This window comes from Zalophus californianus, chromosome 15, assembly GCF_009762305.2.
Source record: "Zalophus californianus isolate mZalCal1 chromosome 15, mZalCal1.pri.v2, whole genome shotgun sequence".
NCBI lineage: Eukaryota > Metazoa > Chordata > Mammalia > Carnivora > Otariidae > Zalophus > Zalophus californianus.
Genome location: NC_045609.1, coordinates 33,825,446 through 33,842,497, shown reverse-complemented (window position 1 = coordinate 33,842,497; position 17,052 = coordinate 33,825,446). Strand labels below are relative to the sequence as shown.

General features: G+C 37.1%; 1 protein-coding gene across 2 annotated transcripts in view; it reads left to right on the top strand.

The window, feature by feature from the left end:
* Positions 1 to 7,973, top strand: part of P4HA1 (prolyl 4-hydroxylase subunit alpha 1) — an 82,907-nt gene extending 74,934 nt beyond the window's left edge. For both annotated transcript variants that reach the window (XM_027595906.2, XM_027595905.2), the window contains exons 12-15: positions 1,134 to 1,199; positions 4,530 to 4,598; positions 5,499 to 5,595; positions 6,900 to 7,973. In XM_027595906.2, the coding sequence (XP_027451707.1) occupies positions 1,134 to 1,199; positions 4,530 to 4,598; positions 5,499 to 5,595; positions 6,900 to 6,970 (303 nt within the window). In that variant the 3' untranslated portion in view covers positions 6,971 to 7,973. The remainder of the gene's footprint in view (positions 1 to 1,133; positions 1,200 to 4,529; positions 4,599 to 5,498; positions 5,596 to 6,899) is intronic.
* Positions 7,974 to 17,052: the final 9,079 nt, after the last annotated feature.

Here is a 17,052-nt window from a genome sequence, read left to right as displayed (position 1 = left end):
ACATGTGTAGCTTTGTGAAACTACCACCAGTCAAGGTGCGTAAGTGCACCGTCGCTGCCAGACTCCCTTATAGTACTGCTCTGTAGCTGCACACACCCTTTTGCTTCCCATGCCTCACTGCTGGTAAGCACTCAGCTAACCTGTCTCCTTAACTGTCATTTCACAAATGTTAGATAGGCTTGTATGCAGTATGTATCCTTTTGAGATCTTCTCTTTTCACTCAGCGGAATTCCCTTGAGGTTCATGTTCTACAGAATGTAACAATAGTGTGTTCCTTTTTTATTGCTGAGTACTATTTTATGGTATGGACACACCTCAGTTTGTTTAGTCATTCATCCTTTGAAGGATGTTAGGGTAGTTTCCAGTTTGGGGCTGTCACAAAGATGTGTGTAAATTTCTGTGTGAAAAATCGACTTCCATTTTCCTGGGATAACTGCCAAGAGACTGTATTGTATTTTGATTTAGATTTTTTAAAAAAGATTTTATTTATTTGAAACAGAGAATGAGCAGGGGGTAGGGGCAGAGGGAGAGGGAGAAGCAGACTCCTTGCTGAGCAGGGAGCTGACACGGGGCTCGATCCCAGGACCCTGAGATCATGACCTGAGCCAAAGGCAGACATTTATCAGACCAAGCCACCCAGGCACCCCTAATTCAGATTTAAATAGCCAAATGTGAATTCTCCAGCCAGATTAAAGTGCTGACTGTCTAAAAGAATGACAAGCATAATCGCAGTAAACATTTGAATGGATCATGAGTTCAAAGTAAATCTCAAGGTAAATTTTTCACCCACAGAGAACAGAGTTCATGAATGTAGCTATGAGGCTCTCATGTCTTCTTTTTGGAAGGAAAACTATAGGCATGAATTTTATTAATCTGTAGATAGTAGATATTGGTTTTTGTTATTTAGGCTAAAATCTGGGGTTTTTTTCCCTGCAATGATCTTATCAAAAGTATTCACTGTACAAGCTGAATTGAAATCCAACAAGTATTTTAAGTGCCTGCTATATATTGTGCACCAGACATTATAAATGAACCTTTTTGGGTTGTTTTAGGCATATCCTTTAGCATATTACTGGTGTTTAGTTGCCACTAGATAATTTGCATTACTGAATTTCATTGTGTTTTATTCACAGAAAGATGAACCAGATGCTTTCAAAGAGCTGGGGACAGGAAATAGAATTGCTACATGGCTGTTTTATGTAAGTTACAGCTAAAATTTTTATTTTAGGATGGGATTTTATTACATGACATTTATTTTGATGTGTTCAGATGTTTGTTTTCCTTAGACCTTATTTAACATTCTAATTTAAAGTTTTTACAACTGAATAAATGGAGCGGTTTTTTTTGCATTTGTAACTTCAGATAGTAATTTCACCATTCTTATTCAGGTTTTAATATTGCAAACAGTCTCTATACTTGGAGATAATCATTGTTGATATTTTGGAGTATGGACTGTTAATATGCATATATAAGCATCTCTGTATATATTCACACACATTTTAACAAACTTTTGAATTTTTTTGTTGATATATATCAGAAAAAGTATACAAATCATAAGTATTTAACTTCATAAATTTTTACAAAGTGAACACATCTGGTGTAAGCAGCAGCTAGATCAAGATAATAGCACATTATAGCACCGTGGCAGCCCCATTGAGAGTAACTAACCATTTTCACATTGTTTATTAAAGTTTCAAACAGTATGATTTTTTTTATTTTTTCTATATGTTTAGGTATATGAACTGAACAATCTTAATTTTGGTCATAATATTTGCTCCAGTTCTCTACTGCTGCATAACAAATAACCACAAATCACCACAAAACTGAATGGATTAAAATAACTTTATTATGTTAGTCACCAACAGTACATCATTAGTTTTTCATGTAATGTTCCATGTTTTTATCTCTCTTGGTTGTGAGGTTGAGTGGGCTTCACTCCTGGTTCTTGCTCTGGATCTTTCATGCATTTGCGGTCAGAGGATGACTGGCACTGGGGTCATTTTGAAGGCTGAGGTTGAGACTGGCTTTGGCCAGAATACCTGCATGTGGTCTGGGCTTCCTCCCAGCATGGTGACTGGATTACAAGAGCTCATGTCTCCACAGAAAGCAAGGCTGAAATGTATGGCATTTTCATTACCTACCCTCAGAAGTCAAATAATGTCACTTCTGTATTTTATTAAGGCAATTACAAAGATCTGCCAAGGTTCAGGGGGAGAGGACATAGACTCTGCCACTCGATAAGAATATCAGTGTCACGTAAAAAAACATGTAGGACAGGGCATATTGGTATAATATTTGGAAAATATAATCTATAGTGTTGTAACCTTTGTTAACTTAAAAAATGTATTTTATATCTAGACTTAAATTTTGCTTATTTCATTGCACTTTCCACCCCATCCCCATTTGAATGATACGAAAATGGCATCTCTTTGCTGTTTTATCTCACTCTCTACCAAAATCGGTGTATCTCTCCGCTCAGTCTCATTTTCTTTCTTCATTGCTCCCTGCTACCTTCCCTGTGTGTTTTTTACCCTATTTCCTCCATTCCGCTTTCCCTCTATTCCACCTACCTTCTCACCGTCCTACCTTATTATTCTCCCACCCTCCCCTCTTACAACTTTATCTGTTTCCAAAAAAGATTTAAGTACTGTAATATAACTAAGTTAAAGATGAGAGAGAATTACCACAAAGGGAAAACCAGGGGAGAAGCTGATACATAATACAAAATGCATGCTGTGAAATCTTGTGTACTTTTTAGAGGTGAGCTTCCGTAATTGTACCAATTTATAACCCACTTTTAAGTATGATGTTTGTCAGACTTTGATCTGTACATCTTTCACTTATTAGACTGGCAGTTTTTGTGGCTTTAATTTGCATTTCTCTTATTAGAGAGGTTGGTCATCTTTTCTGATGTTTAAGAGACATTTTTTTTCTTTTATGATATTGATGCTGTATTACTTGGTCCAATATCCATGAATATTAGATTTGACCATTAGATTTTATGTTAATTACTAATATGTTCTCCTTTAATTATATAGCATTTTGATTAAATTAGTAATGCATTCCTCCCCCATTGTTTAAATACTATTCCTAGATAGGTCATTTAGCACAACTTTTTCATTGCTTACAGAGCTGATAGCTCTTTGCTACTGATGCTGTATTTATCATAGTAAAATACCCTTATTTATCTCACTTAATGCTTTTATTTTGTTAAATTTAAACTGTGCCTGATATTAAGATCAAACTCTGTTTTCTTTGATATAACATTTGCCTGGCAAATCTTTTTTTCAGTGTTTTAAGTCCCTTGTTTTAGATGTGACTCTTGTATGTAGCATAGTTGGGTTTTGATTTGTGATAGTCTTTATGATCTGTGTTTCCTTTGTCTCATTTTGTCCATGTGCTTCCTCAATTTGGAAGATTTGTGTTTTGTTTTGTTTTTAAAGATTTTATTTATTCATGAGAGACAGAGAGAGAGAGGCAGAGGCAGAGGGAGAAGCAGGCTCCCCGCCGAGCAGGGAGCCGGATGCGGGACTCGATCCCAGGGCCCTGGGATCATGACCTGAGCCGAAGGCAGATGCTTAACCGACTGAGCCACCCAGGCGTCCCAAGATTTGTGTTTTTATTCTAGGTTACATTTTAAAATTTTTAAGATTTTAATTCCAGTACAGTTGACATACAGTGTGATACTAGTTTCAGGTGTACAATTTAGTGATTCACCACTTCTGTACATTACCGGGTGCTCATCACAAGTGCACTCCTTAATCCCCATCACCTCTTTAACCCATCCACCCCTGACTGCCCCTTTGTTTTGTTTCTTAAATTCCAAATATGAGTGAAATCATATGGTATTTGTCTGTCTCTGACTTATTTTGCTTATCATAATACTCTCTGGCTCTGTCCATGTCATTGCAAATGGCAAGGCAAGGTTTCATTCTTTTTTATGGCTGAATAATATTCCATTGTGCATATATACACTACATCTTCTTTATCCATTAATCTTTCAGTGGATACTTTGGCTTCTAACATAATTTAGCTATTGTAAATAATGCTGCAATAAACATAGGGGTACATATATCCTTTTGAATTAGTGTTTTCATATTCCTTCGGTAAATACCTAGTAGTTAGGAGCACCTACTATTACTACTGTAGACATTAAAGCTCAGCAGTGAATAAATGAAAAGTCCTGTCCCCATGGAGGTTATACTTTAGTGCAATAAATGCATAATTATACCCCTGTATTACTTGGTGTATTGGCTTTAAATAATCTCTTTTTACCTCCAGCTATAAGACATAAAAGATATCCTTATCTCCCTTCCTGACTCTATTATTTCTTTGCTTTTTATTTTTTTACTTAAGTATGTAAACCTAAACAGCATCTTGTTTAAAAACTGAGTAGCATGCACAAACCTATCTATGTTAGGTATAAGTTCAGATGTTCTCATATTCTCTGCAGTACTCCATCTTCCTCACAGTGGCATATTTAACTTTATTATACCAGTGCTTCTGATAATACTCTGGAATTCTTACAGATGAGTGATGTGTCAGCAGGAGGAGCCACTGTTTTTCCTGAAGTAGGAGCCAGTGTTTGGCCCAAAAAGGTAAACTAGATTCATTTGTTATTTTAATTTTGTGGGTCTGTTTTTTCCCTGAGGAGATGCACCTCAGTGTCATGGTTTAATTAATGAACTACATTTTTAAAGATAGAGATAATCCTTACCAGGTAAAATTTACTTACTAGGTATACTGGGTAAATTTTACATTTTTTTTTTTAAGATTTTATTTATTTGACAGAGAGACACAGTGAGAGAGGGAACACAAGCAAGGGGAGTGGGAGAGGGAGAAGCAGGCTTTCTGCTGAGCAGAGAGCCCAATGTGGGGCTCCATCCCAGGACCCTGGGATCATGAGCCGAAGGCAGATGCTTAACGACTGAGCCACCCAGGTGCCCCAAAATTTTGAATATTTTTATGGCACAATTGTTATGATTACCTAGAGGTAATGAACAACCAAGGATTAGTACTTAAAAGTTTTCATTCCTAAAATGGGTTCCAGGGGTGCCTGGGTGGCTCAGTCGTTAAGTGCCTTCAGCTCGGGTCATGATCCCAGGGTCATGGGATCGAGCCCTGCATCAGGCCCCCTGCTTAGCAGGGAGCCTGCTTCTCCCTCTTCCACTCCCCCGGCTTGTATTCCCTCTCTCACTGTCTCTCTCTCTGTCAAATAAATAAAATCTTTTAAATAAATAAGATAAAATGGGTTCCATATGATGTTTAACCCTCCAACTTGCTATTGTAAGATTTGTCAAGCAACTTTGTGGTGTTAACATTCTCATATGATCACCAAAATTTTGTAAATGACTGTCATATTTTTATAATTTTATTAGAGAAGCTATAATGCTGCCATAGAGGTGTACTTCCTCACAGGAACAGAGGAAAATTTAATTATTGCAAAAAGTGATAATCTGATATCTTATTTAGAGATAATTTTGTATTATTCTCCACAGGGAACTGCTGTTTTCTGGTATAATCTGTTTGCCAGTGGAGAAGGAGATTATAGTACGCGGCATGCAGCCTGTCCAGTGCTAGTGGGAAACAAATGGGGTAAATATTTCCTATATTCTCTTGTGATTTCTCCTAACATTGAAAGGGATTCAGCCAAGCCAGTTTCTGATCTTAATGTATTTGCTTTCAACAGCTCAGAATTATGATGACAGATTTTAACAGTGTTCTCACTTGAATAAGACAGTATCTTTCACTCAAGGAGTTACAGTTGTCTCTGATTGAGACATACTAATGGATAAATTAGAATATGGTATAGTACCCACTAATACAGTGATGTAAACAGATGGTGACTCCTTATATTTGGGGAGGCTTCTTCAAAGCTTAATTTTAAAAGTTTGGTCTTGAAGCTAAGAGCAGTATATTTTCCAGGCCTGTTAGAGACCGAGACTAGGATTCATGTGAGACTAGAGACACACTCAGGGTCATGTTAGCATGACCAGCCACATTAAAACAAAATAGAAACAGGTGAAGTTATTTTAATACATATTACTTAACCCTATAAATCCATCCCAGTATGTGTCACTAGCCACCTTTCAAGTACTTAGTAGCCACATGTGTCTAGTGGCTATCATATCAGACATAGCAGGACTAAGGAGTGACACCTGATCATTAGGATTTTAAAACTCTCCCCTGATGATAATGTTTGAGAATCACTGGACTAGAATGAAGAGAGGCTAGTGACTGGGAGATCAGATTAGAAGGCTCTTTTCCCTTGTCTCAGTGGGCGAGGATGAAAGCCTGGACTAAGGCAGCAGCAAAACTGTTGGAGAGTAAAGAGATTGAAGGGATATACAAGGAAAAGTGACAGGGTTTGATGAATAAAAGATTGGAAACAGGAGTTGAGAAAGATAAAAGAGTAATTAGGGGTTCTAGTTTAGGTATTTTGTACGCATTGATGCCACTGATTGGGCTCTAGGATGTAGGAGGAGTAGAAAATTCTATTTGAGGTACATTGAAAAGCAGTATCTTAGAATCAAGGAAACTTAATGAGCACATAATAGTAGTGACTGTAGAATTGTTCCTGTAGAGTGGAGGTTTTGTGTTCATTTTTAAAATGTCTATATTAGAGATCGTATTTTGCAAACAGGTAAAACAATGTTCTTTCTGTACCTACATCTTAATTCCAATTGTGTTTTCATTTCAAGCCTTTGATTGAACATCAGAAACTTTAGGAAGTGCACATACATAGACTCTCAAATGTGTGTCCGGCATTTAGGGAAGCTTTTAAAAAAGTGCCTAAGTACCATCTGCCTTCATCTTATTTGGTCTTAAACTTTTAGCTTATATAGAAACTTCGTTAAACTAGTTAGTAGAGAATATTAATATTTTTTTTTCTCTCACAGTATCTAATAAGTGGCTCCATGAACGTGGACAAGAATTTCGAAGACCATGTACCTTATCAGAATTGGAATGACAAATAGGCTTCCCTTCCTCTCCTGTTATACTCTAATGTGTCTGATATGCACATTTCCCAGTCTTAACTTTCCAGCGTTTACAATTGACTAACACTCCATGATTGATTTCAGTCATGAACCTCATCCGATGTTTCATCTGTGGACAATCACTAACTTTGGGGTTTTTTTCTTTTAAAAGTAACACTAAATCACCATATTGTACATATAAACCTTTAAAGTTCAGTTGGTATCACAGAGGATAAAGCAAAGTAGAGTTAAAAATGAGATTTCTACACATTTCTTAAAGAACTTCTTGGTTGGATAAAGAAAACAGTTTAAGCATCTGATTATAGTATTTCACGACACCTCAGTGTTTAGGGGGTAAGCTAGAATGGGCCATGTGATTAAGGAACAGAAGCTTCATAGTATGTACCTAGGTATTAGGTTTACCTAGTCGTCTTTTCTGGATCTGCCTGAAGACTAGGAATAAACTAGGCCTCTGATCTGGGTTCCATTTGATGTTTGCCCCATATGCTATTCTAAGTTGATTTTTTTCCTTCCAAATCTTTTTAAAGAAAGTATACTGTATTTTACCAGTCCCATTCTTCTCTCATACCTCCTCTGTGGTGAATTAAATCTGAGTTAAAATACTTTGATTAAACAAAAATTTTTAACACAAAGCCCTATATAACAACACTGGGTCTTAACTAAAATGATCATTAGTCTGTTTCCCCCTTTTCTTAAATGATTGATGATTTTGTCCATAAAATTTGCTGTTTTTCTTAGTGCTAATACCTTGCCTCTTATTCCTGCTATAGCAGGGTGATGATATTGGCATTCTGATAAAATATTGTGCCTTAGGAGACTGGAAATTTTAAAATGTACAAGTCCTTTTAATGATGAGGGAATTGATAAAAAAAAAAAAAAAACTTTTCTAAAAAGCCAAAATGTTTTTCTCAATTCTGAAATGTGTTGTGACAACAGTGACCTATTTATGATCTTAAATCTTTTTTTAAAAATGTTTCTGTGTGGTATTTTTCATATTTGAATGTGAATGCATGCTATAGTGCCAACAGGTGATTTCTATTTTTTTTTTTTTTAATGCGGAGGACAGGTTTATATCCCCTTGGTTTTCATTCACTCTAATGTCACACTGATATGGTAGAAAATTTAGGCTCTCTGAACTTGCAGATACTTAATCAAAATAGGTTTCCTTCAAAAGGAGCACTACAACTTTACCTTGGTTATGGAGTTGTTATAATGTTACTTAGGCTCTCATTCAAAAATAAGGTGTAATATAAAGCTGTGACCATAATGGATAATGAAGTATACTAATTGACCCTTTGGACTAACTTTACATTTCTGATGGTGAATCTTAGTTCATATAAGGGCTATTCTTTATGCACTATTTAAATATTTAAGAAAGAATTTGGTTAATTGGGTAAGAAGGTATTATTACTTTTACCAATTCCTTTCTCCCAAATACCCTTTGTTTAACAACTATTTTGGTAGGAAATTTGAAAATTAGCTTCAGTATTTTAATCTACTTAGATTTTGTGACCATAGATGATTTTTTAAAAGAAATAATCATGTTAGAAGCAATGTAAATGCCAAAGGATAGAAACAAAATGGGGGTTCAGTGAATGGAAACTAACCTTTATTACCCTATGTGATTTAGCAAGTAGAATAAAAATAATATATATTTCAGAAGGAAATGACATTCTTACAGATTTCCTCATTATATTCAACCCAAGCTCTCCATGGGGATCAGTAAACTCTTTTCAGTGTTAGATCTTACAGAACCCTCCCAAGTTTCATTACCATTTTTCTTTCCAAATGAAAAGGAGAAAAAAAATTCCATAAAAAGTTTTGAGTCCAGTGGTCATTGCAATCTATCTTTTTTTTTTATGGTGAACATTAAAGGAGGGCTACATACCAGCTCTGGATGCCCTGGGGCACAGGGAAAAAAAAAAAAGCAACTAGAATATAAGGGAACTCTGCCAAAGGATGGGGAAGCTGTTGGAATTCTCTTTAGGTTGGAGGGGCTAGCAAGTGCCATGGTTTATGTTCCCCTTCACTTTGATAGCATGGATGGAGGCAGGGGCTGAGTACCCGAACAGGCTTACCTTAGTGAGACCCAGGCCTCTAGCCCATGCCAGTCCCAGCCATCCCACAAAGGCAGCCTCAGCTGCAGCCCAGATGGGGCACACACCAGGACACCCTTAGTGAGTGCTCACTATAGCTCCAGCCATCTGTCAGATGACAGAGGCACAGAGCACCCCAGAGCACTCCAAACCTGCACCACTTTGGCTCCAGAGGACTTGCCAGGGCACCTGTGGCATAGCACTCCAGGAACCCCTGGCCAGTGCCTGCCATGGTTCCAGCCACTCCACCAAAGCACCCCTGTGTGGAGTGCTCCAGGATTCATTGGCCCATAACCTGCCTTAGCTCCAACTGCTCCTGTAGGGCACCCCCTGCACTGAGCACCCCAAGACACCACAGCTTGTACCCACTATCAGTTTCAGCTGTCCTGCCCGGGTGCCCTCTGTACCAAGAGCCCCAGGACCAGGCCAGCCCATGCCCACTTCAACTATGTTCACCTGTCAGGGCACACTCTGTGGGGAGTGCCCCAGAACTCCCCAGCCCACACCCAACCTTGGCTCCAGCTACCCTACCAGGGTACCTCCTACATGGAGCATAACAGATACTCCAGCTTGTGCCTCACCTGGGTACCCTCTGCAGAGATCCCAAGGGCTGCCCTAGTCCATACACCCTTCAGCTAGCCTGCTGTGGTACCCTCTGCACAGAGAGCCCAGGGACCACCCAGACTATGCCCATTTCAGCTCTGGCCGTCCCACAAGGACAGCCCCAGCACTCCAGCCTATGCCATGCACAGGTCCAGCCAGCAAACCAAAGTCATCAGGTACACATAGTCTACATGGTATGGCCTTACACAAGACCATTCCTTTGAGTTTAGAAGTAGCTGTTCCACCTAATTCATAGAAATAAACACAAAGTCAAGCAAAATGGGGAGAGAGAAATATGTTGCAAATGAAAGAAGACAAAACCTCAGGGAACTAAATGGAGATAAGCAATATGCCTGAAGAAGAGTTTAAAGTAATGATCATAAAGATACTCACTGCATCGCTTCTCGGCCTTTTGGCTAAGATCAAGTGTAAAGATACTCACTGCACTGGAGAGAACAGTGGAAGAGCTCTGTGAGAACTTGAAAATGAGGAAAATATAAAAAGAACCAAGTTGAAGAATACAATAACAGGGCACATGGGTGGCTCAGTTAGTTGAGCGTCTGCCTTCGGCTCAGGTCATGGTCCTGGGGCCCTGGGATCAAGTCCTGTGTCGGGCTCCCTGTTCAGCGGGAAGTCTGCTTCTCCCTCTGTCTCTCCTCCCCAACATCTCTCTCTCTCAAATAAATGAATAAAATCTTAAAAAAAAACTACTGTAAAGGGACTCAAAAGATTAGCAGATGTAGAATGGATCAGTGATTTGAAAGGATAATAGAAAGCAACCAGGATGAACAGCAAAACAAAGAAGAATTTTTATTTTATTATGTAGGCTTCATGCCCAGTGTGGAGCCCAATGTGGGGTTTGAACTCATGACCCTGAGATCAAGACCTGAGCTGAGATCACGAGTCAGATGCCTAACTGGTTGTCACCCAGTGCCCTGAAAAAAGAATTTTTAAAAATGAGGATACATTAAGCGATCTCTTAGACAACATCAAGCAAACAAACATTCACATTATAGGGGTCCCAGAAGAAGAAAGAGAGTAAAGGATAGAAAACTTTCCTTACCTGGGGAAGGAAACACATCTAGGTTCAGGAAGCAAAGTTCAAACAAGATGAACTCGAGGTAGTCTACACCACAACACATAATTAAAATGTCAAAGATCAAAGAATTTGAAAAGCAGCAAGAGACAAGAAAGGTACAAGGGGAAATGCCATAAGACTGATTTTTCAAAAGAAATTTGTAGGTTAGAGGGGAGTGGCTGCTGAAAGGAAAAAACCTGCAACCAAGACTACCTGTAAGATTATCATTCAGAATTGAAGGAGGAATAGTTTCCCAGATGAAAGTTAATTACTACTAAACCAGCCTTACAAGAAATGTTAAGGACTTTTCTTTACATGTAAAAGGCCGTAATTAGAAGAAAATTCTGAATAAAAAGATGTAAGATATGATACCATACACAGAACACATGTTGGTGGGGGATTAAAAAAGTATTCAGAATGTGTTCAAACTGAACCATGAAGTTAATACATATATACTTAGGATGTTATATATGAACCTCATGGTAACCAAAAACCCAAAACCTGTAATACACAAAAAAATAAACTGATGAAAGAAATTGAAGATGACAGAAAAAATGGTAAGACATTCCATGCTCATGGATTACAATATTGTTAAAATATCCATACTACTCGAAGCAATCTATTCAATGCAATCCCTACCAAAATACCAATAGCATTTTTTAACAGAACTATAGCAAATAATCCTAAAATTTATATGGAACCACAAAAGAACCCAAATAGCCAAAGTCATCTTGAGAAAGAAAAATAAAACTAGTGGTGTCACAGTTCCAGATTTCAAGATATACTACAAAGCTATATAGTCATCAAAACAGTGTGGTACAAAAACAGACAAGTCAACGGAACAGCATAGAGAGGACGAAATAAACCTGTATTTATATGGCCAATCTATAGCAAAGGTGGTAAGAATATATGATGTGGAAAAGACAGTCTCTTCAATACATGGTGCTGGGAAAACGACAGCTTCATGCAAAAGAATGAAACTGGACCACTAGTCTTAACCATACACACACAGAACTAAAAATGGATTAAAACCTAAATGTGAAACATGAAACTATAAAACTCCTGAAAGAAACATAGGCAGTAATTTTTTTTTATTAAAGATTTTTATTTATTTATTTATTTGAGAGAGAGCACAAGAGGGAAGAGGGTCAGAGGGAGCAGCAGACTCCCTGCCGAGCTGGGAGCCCGATGTGGGACTCGATCCCGGGACTCCAGGATCATGACCTGAGCCGAAGGCAGTCGCTTAACCAACTGAGCCACCCAGGCGCCCAGCAGTAATTTCTTTTACATCAGCCTTAGCAACATTTTTCTAGATAGGTGTCTTCAGGCAAGGGGGAAAAGAAGCAAATATAAACTACTGGAACTACACCAAAATGACAGGTTTTTTTATAGTGAAGGAAATCAACAGAACAGAAAAGCAACCTACTGAATGGGAGAATATATTTGTAAATTATATTTCTGAAAAGGGATTGATATCCAAAATATATTAAGAACTTATACAACACAACACCAAAAAGACAATGTGATTTAAAAATGGGCAGAGGACCTGAATAGACATTTTTCCAAAGAAAACATACATTTGGCCAACAGACACATCAAGAGATGCTCGGCATCACTCATCATTAGGGAAATGTGAATTAAAACCACAATGAGATATCTATCACCTTACACCTGTTAGAATAACCAGAATCAAAAACATAAGACATAACAAGTGTTGGTGAAGATGTAGAGAAAAAAGAACCCCCATGCACTGTTGGTGGGAATGCAAACTGTGGGAAACTCAAAAAATTAAAAATAGAAATACCATATGATCCAGTAACTACACTCCTGGGTATTTACAACAAAATAAAACCCTGAAAACATTACTTCAAAAGATTTTGCCCTTCTATGTTTATTGCAGCATTATTTACAATAACCAAGATCTGGAAGCAACACAAGTGTCCATTGATAGAGGAATGGATAATACATAGTTACATAGTTTATATACATATATATATATTTAATGGTAAGATCTCGTTCTTTTTAATGGTTAACTAACATGAATGAACTTAGTATTATGCCAAGTGAAATAAGTCAATCAGAGAAAGACAAATATCATATGATTTCACTTATATGTAGAATCTAAAAAACAAATTGAAGAAACAGACTCATAAATACAGAAAACAAACTGATGTTTGCCAGAGGGAGAGGTGTGGGGGGCATGGGCAGAATGGGTGAAGAGAAATGGGAGGTATAGGCTTCCATTAATGGAATGAGTAATTATGGGCATCAAAGGTACAGCATAGAGAACATAATCAATGGTATTGTATTAACATTATATGGAGAGAGATGGCAGCTACACTTGTGGTGAGCATAGCAAAATGTATAGTTGTCAAATCACTATGTTGTACACCTGAAACTAATGTGACATTGTGTGTCAACTACATTTCAATTAAGATAAATAAATAATAAAATAAATGAGGGCTAGAGCTATCATGGAAAAATGTGGAAACTGGTTTCCTCACCAACCTTAAGTGCCTATCCTTCAAGATATGAGTTTCATCATTTGTTAACTTTAAGCATGGAATTATTACATTACCAACATGGAGTTAACTGAAGTATTTACTAGAACTTAAAACAGCAGGATAATTAAATGTGATAACTACATAAGAACCTAGTAGGATTATTATTTTTTAAATTATTTTAGGATTCTGTGGAAAGCTAAATGGTAAATACAGTGATGAAAGAAGCAATCAGGTATAAATGAAGGGGGGCGGAATCAGAGGGGGAGATGAACCATGAGATACTATGGACTCAGAAACAAAATGAGGGTTCTAGAGGGGAGGGGGGCGGGGGGATGGGTTAACCTGGTGATGGCTATTAAAGAGGGCAAGTACTGCATGGAGCACTGGGTGTTATACACAAACAATGAGTAATGGAACACTACATCAAAAACTAATGATGTAATGTATGGTGATTAACAATTAAAAAAAGCAATCAGGGAAGTAGAAATCAAAACTACAATGAAATATCACCTCATACCTGTCAGTTACTATAAAAAATAAACATTAGGAGTAAGGCAGTCTTATCAAATGTAAAAACAGATTTTTAATAAAAGGAACAGCCAAAAGGAATGGAAGTCATCCATACTCTGCTTTTTGAGGTCTTGAATTTCTATTGCAGCAGTCTTCTGTTGAAATTACTTGTACAAAACAAGATAATGACAGATAAAATAAGCTTTAAAATCCAAAAAGAGAAAATCCTTAGATTTTGTTATATGGCTAGTCCAATATCCCAATAGGGTTATTTCTTATACAAGCCTGTTTCAGGCTAAATATTTTAAAGAATTCAGAATAGAACATTTCATATGGAACACAGTGATACGCACTTTTATATTTCAGGGCATTTTAGGGAGATGAATTGTATCTTGAGTCAATCTTTTCTAGAAGAGGCATTCACTAATTTTAAGTGCAGCAAAGACCCAGAATTATTACTGTAATATCTATTTTAAAGCCTTAAATATGAACTCCACTGCAATGTAGGTTTTACATAGGTTTGAATACATCAGGAGTTATATTATGTAAAATAACTACATAATGGTTAACTTCTAAAAACATTAATCTTATCCCTTGATATCTGTATAATAAAACTTATTGTAGTTGTTAACTCTTAGAAGATAAAATAACTTACATAATAGTTGAATTTAGTTATGTTCTATTTTTGCTTTACATTTATAAAGCAACAAAGTTAAGGCTTTGTGACATGAAACACTTGTCAGACTTTTGTTTTGAGATGGAAAAAAAAGTGGCCCTTATTAAAAATAATCAGTGTTATCTCTCTCACATTCCCTTTTTACTTATGCAACCATGAGAAAATAGTCTATAGAAAGTTAAACTAAGATAATAATTAGAAGTGCTCTGAAACAGTGCTACTTAGAGTGGTTTGTAGAAGAGTTGCCGTGGGATTTGCTACTGGTCCACAACAAGATAAGGAAATTACATCAAAATGTAAACAAACCACATTAATAAGTACATGGTTTTGTTCAGTTGACTTTTTCATAGCAAGATTTTCAAGATGAAAAAAAGCAGTGTGTTATTTACATTGTGTTATAGGTTCTTAGTGAGAACCAGCTTAAATAGCATTGCTCTAAAGCATACAAATTGTTTGATTCTGCATTTTTAAAAGCACTAAGAGAGTTTAATATGTGTGATTTGCATCTTGTTTGGGATGGGGGAGCAAATTCTGTATGTCTTAGCATAATGGGGAAAAACACTTTGGAATACTTCTATAGCTTTGCAAATAATGTATCAAGGAGTCAAGAATATCAAGATCCATGTATCTTCTAGAGGAAGATAGCAGACTAGGAAGCTCCAAGCTCCTGTATCCTCTTGGAAACATGAAATAAACAACTAGAAACTGGATAACTTCATAGATGTGTAGAGGTCTGAAAAACAGCCAAAGGTTTACAGTAACCAAATGAATGCCCAGTCAAGAGAAAGCCACACTCAAAATGGTAGGAAATTTTGTGGTGTGTTTACCTACTCTTGCCCTACCCTAAAACTGGTGCTGTGTAAGTGGTAGGAAGTAGTTGCCCAATTCCCAGTTTCTTATCTTGAACCAGAGGGAACAGAACAGGCCTAGTTTTTAACATTCTCGCCTGTTTGGAAGCTGCCTGAAGGACTGGTCTCTTTCACCTAACTCAGAGTTCAGATAAGGAAAAGTTTATAACTAGAAAAAGCCCTGGGAAGCATCAGACACTGTTAAAGCTATATGGGGACTACAGACCTGCAGATATGTAAGGCAAAAGATTACAGTTAGCACAATAATATAGAAGCCCCCTCACACACACACACAGGCTGGGATGAGAGTTTTGTGGAAATTAAAAGAGATTTAAAAGTGGCCATGTACATGGGAAGATTTAAACACACACACATGCACAACCACACACACACACACACACACACACACAGAGGCAGGGCAAGATTCATGCCAAGAAAAGACCTTAAGTCACCATTCCAGGCTGATCCCAGGGATCAGATCTTGTCCTGCTAATTACTGGAGGTCTTCCTCACCATGGAGCCATTCAGCAAAACTGGGAGAGGTGGCTCTTTTTTCCAAATATCTAATTTTCACTAAAAAAAAAAAAAAAAAAAAAAAAAAAAATCACAAAACAAAGAAACAGAAAAACATGGTCCATTCAAAGGGAGAAAACAAAATGGAAGAAACCATCTCTGAAGAAACATAGAAACTGGATGTGTTAAATGAAGACTTTTAAATATCTGTCTTAAATATGCTCAAAGAACTAAAGGAAAACAGAGACAAAGAACTAAAGAAAGTCAGGAAAACAATATATAAACAAAATGAGAGTATCAACAAAAGGATCAAAATTATAAAAAGAACCAAGCAAAAATTCTGGAGCTGAAAAAATACAATAACTGAATGGAAAAGTTCATTAGAATGGTTCAACTGCAGACTTGAATAGATAGAAGAATAAATCAGCAAACTTGAATACAGGTCATTTGAATTGATAAAGTCTGAGGAGCAAAAGGAAAAGAATGAAAAAAAAAAATTCTACAAAGCCAAAGGGACTATAGGACACCATCAAGCAGCCCTGTATACGCATTATGTGAATCCCTGGGGAAGAAAGTTCCTGAGAGAATATTTGAAAAAATAATCTTCAATAATTTTCCAAATTTGAAGTCAAGTATGTACAAATCCCAGAAATCTAAAGAATTCCAAGTAGGTTAAACCCAAAGAGAATGACACCAAGATGCTTAATCAAACTCTTGAAAGTCAAAGACAAAGTGAGAATCTTAAAAGCAGCAAGAGAAAATTGACTTGTCATGTGCAAGGAAATCTAAATAAGATTATCCCTGGATTTTTTCAGCAGAAACCTAAGAGGACAGAAGGCAGTGGAATAATACATGTAAAATGATGAAAGAAAAAAAAAATGTCAATCAAGAATTCTATTTTTAAAGTTGAAAATAGAGCTACCCTATGACCCAGCAATTGCACTACTGGGTATTTACCCCAAAGATACAAACATAGTGATCTGAAGGGATACCTGCACCCCAATGTTTATAGCAGCAATGTCCACAATAGCCAAACTATGGAAAGAGCCTAGATGTCCATCAACAGATGAATAGATAAAGAAGACGTGGTGGTATATACACACACACACACACACACACACACACACACACACACACACACACACACACGATGGAATATTATGCAGCCATCAAAAATGAAATCTTGCTATTTGCAATGATGTGGATGGAACTAGAGGGTATTATGC